The 2,859-nt window shown below is 53.8% G+C and overlaps 1 protein-coding gene across 5 annotated transcripts in view; it reads left to right on the forward strand.

Moving 5' to 3' along the window:
• TPCN1 (two pore segment channel 1) overlaps positions 1-2,859 on the forward strand; it is a 69,572-nt gene that overhangs the window by 38,782 nt on the left and 27,931 nt on the right. For all 5 annotated transcript variants that reach the window (XM_023528235.1, XM_023528236.1, XM_023528239.1 and 2 more), the window contains exons 12-14: positions 414-538; positions 1,327-1,375; positions 1,921-1,984. In XM_023528235.1, the coding sequence (XP_023384003.1) occupies positions 414-538; positions 1,327-1,375; positions 1,921-1,984 (238 nt within the window). The remainder of the gene's footprint in view (positions 1-413; positions 539-1,326; positions 1,376-1,920; positions 1,985-2,859) is intronic.

The raw sequence follows: 2,859 nt of genomic DNA on the forward strand, positions 1-2,859 counted from the left end.
CCATGCAGGAGAGACAAGGTCTCTGTGTTCTTCCCTCACAGCTTCTGGCCGTGGTGTTCGACACCTTCAACGACATCGAGAAACGCAAGTTCAAGTCTTTGCTGTTGCACAAGCGAACCGCCATCCAGCATGCCTACCGCCTGCTCATCAGCCAGCGGGTAGGGAGGAGTGGGGGCTGGGCTAGCAGAGCTTGGTTCCTGCTCCCCGTCCCTTGCCCTGGGCAGCCCCTAAGCAGGGTAGGAGTGGCAGCTTTAGAAAGCGGGAGTCATGCCTTTGCGGAGAAAAAGAAAGAGTGGGCTGCCCTGGGGTCTCGTGCTCTGCTGGGCACCCCGAGTGGCTGCCCCCAAGGGGAGGGGGCATCCTGGGCTCTGTCTTTTCCCACGATGACACTGCCATCCTCCCTCTCTCCCCAGAGGCCTGCCGGCATCTCCTACAGGCAGTTCGAAGGCCTGATGCGCTTCTACAAGCCCCGGATGAGTGCTGGGGAGCGCTACCTTACTTTCAAGGCCCTGAATCAGAGCAACACACCTCTGCTCAGGTAGGAGCACAGGCCAGGTAGGGGCGGTGTGGCCCTTCTTCTGAGGCACCCACGGGAGGGAGCTGGGCCTGGGAGGGTACGGGGGCTGGGGGCAGGGGCAGACACCCAAACAGCCTTGTTAGATAGAGCCTTTAGTTCTCTTCAAGATTCTTGTATATGTGGAATGTGTTTGTCAGGATTCTTTCTGCAAGTGACTGAAGTCCAGCCCAAATCCAATTCAAGCTGGCTTGACAAAAAAGGAACGTATTGGCCTATAAATGGACTGGCCCGGCTGGCCACTCTCGAGCCATGAGTGAGGTGGGGCAGTTGCATGAGATCCATGGAAGGGACATACACACACACGCGCACAGCCTCCGAGAACTGGCCCTGAGACCTCGATGGGCTGTCTCGGTCTCCTGGACTGCTGATGACCAGAGCCGTTCTTTTCGATGTGGAAAGAAGCAGGCCAGCCGTAGAGACGAGAGGGAGCGAGTCTGTTTGGGCTGAACTCTCAGTCTTAGTCGTTCCATCAGTAAGTCCCCATCCGTATAAGAGTTATAGTTGTCAGGGGGAGCGAAGCTGTCACTCAGTGTAGACCAAGTGGATTAAGTATTCGTAGCACCTAGAGGAAAGAGATCAAAATGGCTGCAGGTCAGGGTCCCCTGGGCACTGATGTGCTGGGCCTCCCAGATGTCTTCTCCATCCCTCCCGCCCTGACCCCTTAAAGGTGGCCACAGGCAGGTGAGTGACGGTACTGAAGCTCAGTGGGAGCATTCTGATTTTTTTGCCTTTTCATGTTGCTGTGACAGCCTGAAGGACTTTTACGACATCTACGAAGTCGCCGACTTGAAATGGAAGGTGAGTGTTCATGCGAGACCAGAGAGGGAGCAGGCAGTCGGCCCCGTGAGTGTTGGGGATGGGGGGTGGGGGTGAGGCCGAGAGGCACCTGAGGTCCAGCTCTTCCCAGCTGGAACAGCTCAGCTCTGGGCACTGCAGGGGCGCCAGGTAGCCCTGTTCCCCCCCCCCCCCCCCCCCCCGCCCATTCACGTGCAGTGTCGTTTCTCAGTCAAGAGCACAGAATCTCAGACCTCATTTGTCACCATGTGACGTTAGGCTAGTTATCAAACTTTTCCTGAGCTTGTCTCTCCTGGGAAATGGGCTGACAATAATCCCGACCTACAGAGTTATTTTCAAGATCACATAAAAAGGATGCACGTGCCTGGCCCATTTTGATGCTCGGTGCACATCGGCCGGCTTTGTTCTTGCTCGGATCCCTGAATGTTCACCTTGTTCCCCAAGGTGGCCGGGCAAGCAGGGAAGGGAAGCGGCACCCTGGCCCCCGGGCCCGTGTTCCGGTCATTGGCCCTAACACCCTCTCTCCCATGGCCCTGTTTCCTGGTCAGGCAAAGAGAAATAAGGAGCATTGGTTCGATGAGCTTCCCAGGACAGCGTTCCTCATCTTCAAAGGTAAGGTTCAGCTGAAAATGGCGCCTTGGCGGCTGGGGACAGATGGAAGTTTCCAGAGACCACAGACAGACAAGCCCTGGAAGAGCATGCTCAGGGGTGGGTGGGTGGGTGTGTGTGTGTGTGTGTGTGTGTGTGTGTGTGTGTGTGTGTGTGTGTGTGTGTGTGTGTGTGTGTGTGTGTAAGAGACAGCGTGATTACCCCAGCAGGGAAATAAGTGTTAGATTAGGAAGGAAATCAGTAACGTAAAAACCCAACCAAATGACATTTGCGGGATACTCATTCAGCAAAGAAAATTTACAAAGTCAGATGATGAGACGGCAGTGAGAATCCCATACGCAGGGATAACCACTGTTAATTTTCTAATGTGTTTCCTTCTGTTGGTTGTTTTCCTGCGCGTTTGAAAAGCAGTCGTGGAATTACATTACATATTCTGTTCTGAACCTGCCTGTTATTTTGTATTTTGCCCATTCTCCTGTGGCGGGACGTACAGCTAGTGGATGCGTATAAATTCATAGTATAAATTCAAAATTTTAAAATCAGGGAGCCCCTATTATTTACTCTTCATTTAATACCAGTTCTGAAGTTCCACGTGGGGGTGTGGTTGGCTCACAGGGAGCTTCTCATGCAAAAAGCCCGAAGCCTGGGTCTGCGCCATGGACCAGAGTAAAGACGGTGTGTGCTACGGTGTGTGCTGTCCTGTGATTTCTTCCGCAGCTAGGGCTTTGGGCACGGCTGTCGTTCCATATTCTTTAGGCGGTTTTCCATTCCACTGGGATGATAGTCAAGTGGATGAGTAAGTCGTCTCAGGCTGAGGCCAGCAGTCATTTAGGTTTTGGCAGTGGTCAACAAAGCTTTGTTCTGCTCTGTCCCGGCTC

The sequence above is a fragment of the Pteropus vampyrus genome, unplaced genomic scaffold (assembly GCF_000151845.1).
Source record: "Pteropus vampyrus isolate Shadow unplaced genomic scaffold, Pvam_2.0 Scaffold23, whole genome shotgun sequence".
NCBI classification, from domain to species: domain Eukaryota; kingdom Metazoa; phylum Chordata; class Mammalia; order Chiroptera; family Pteropodidae; genus Pteropus; species Pteropus vampyrus.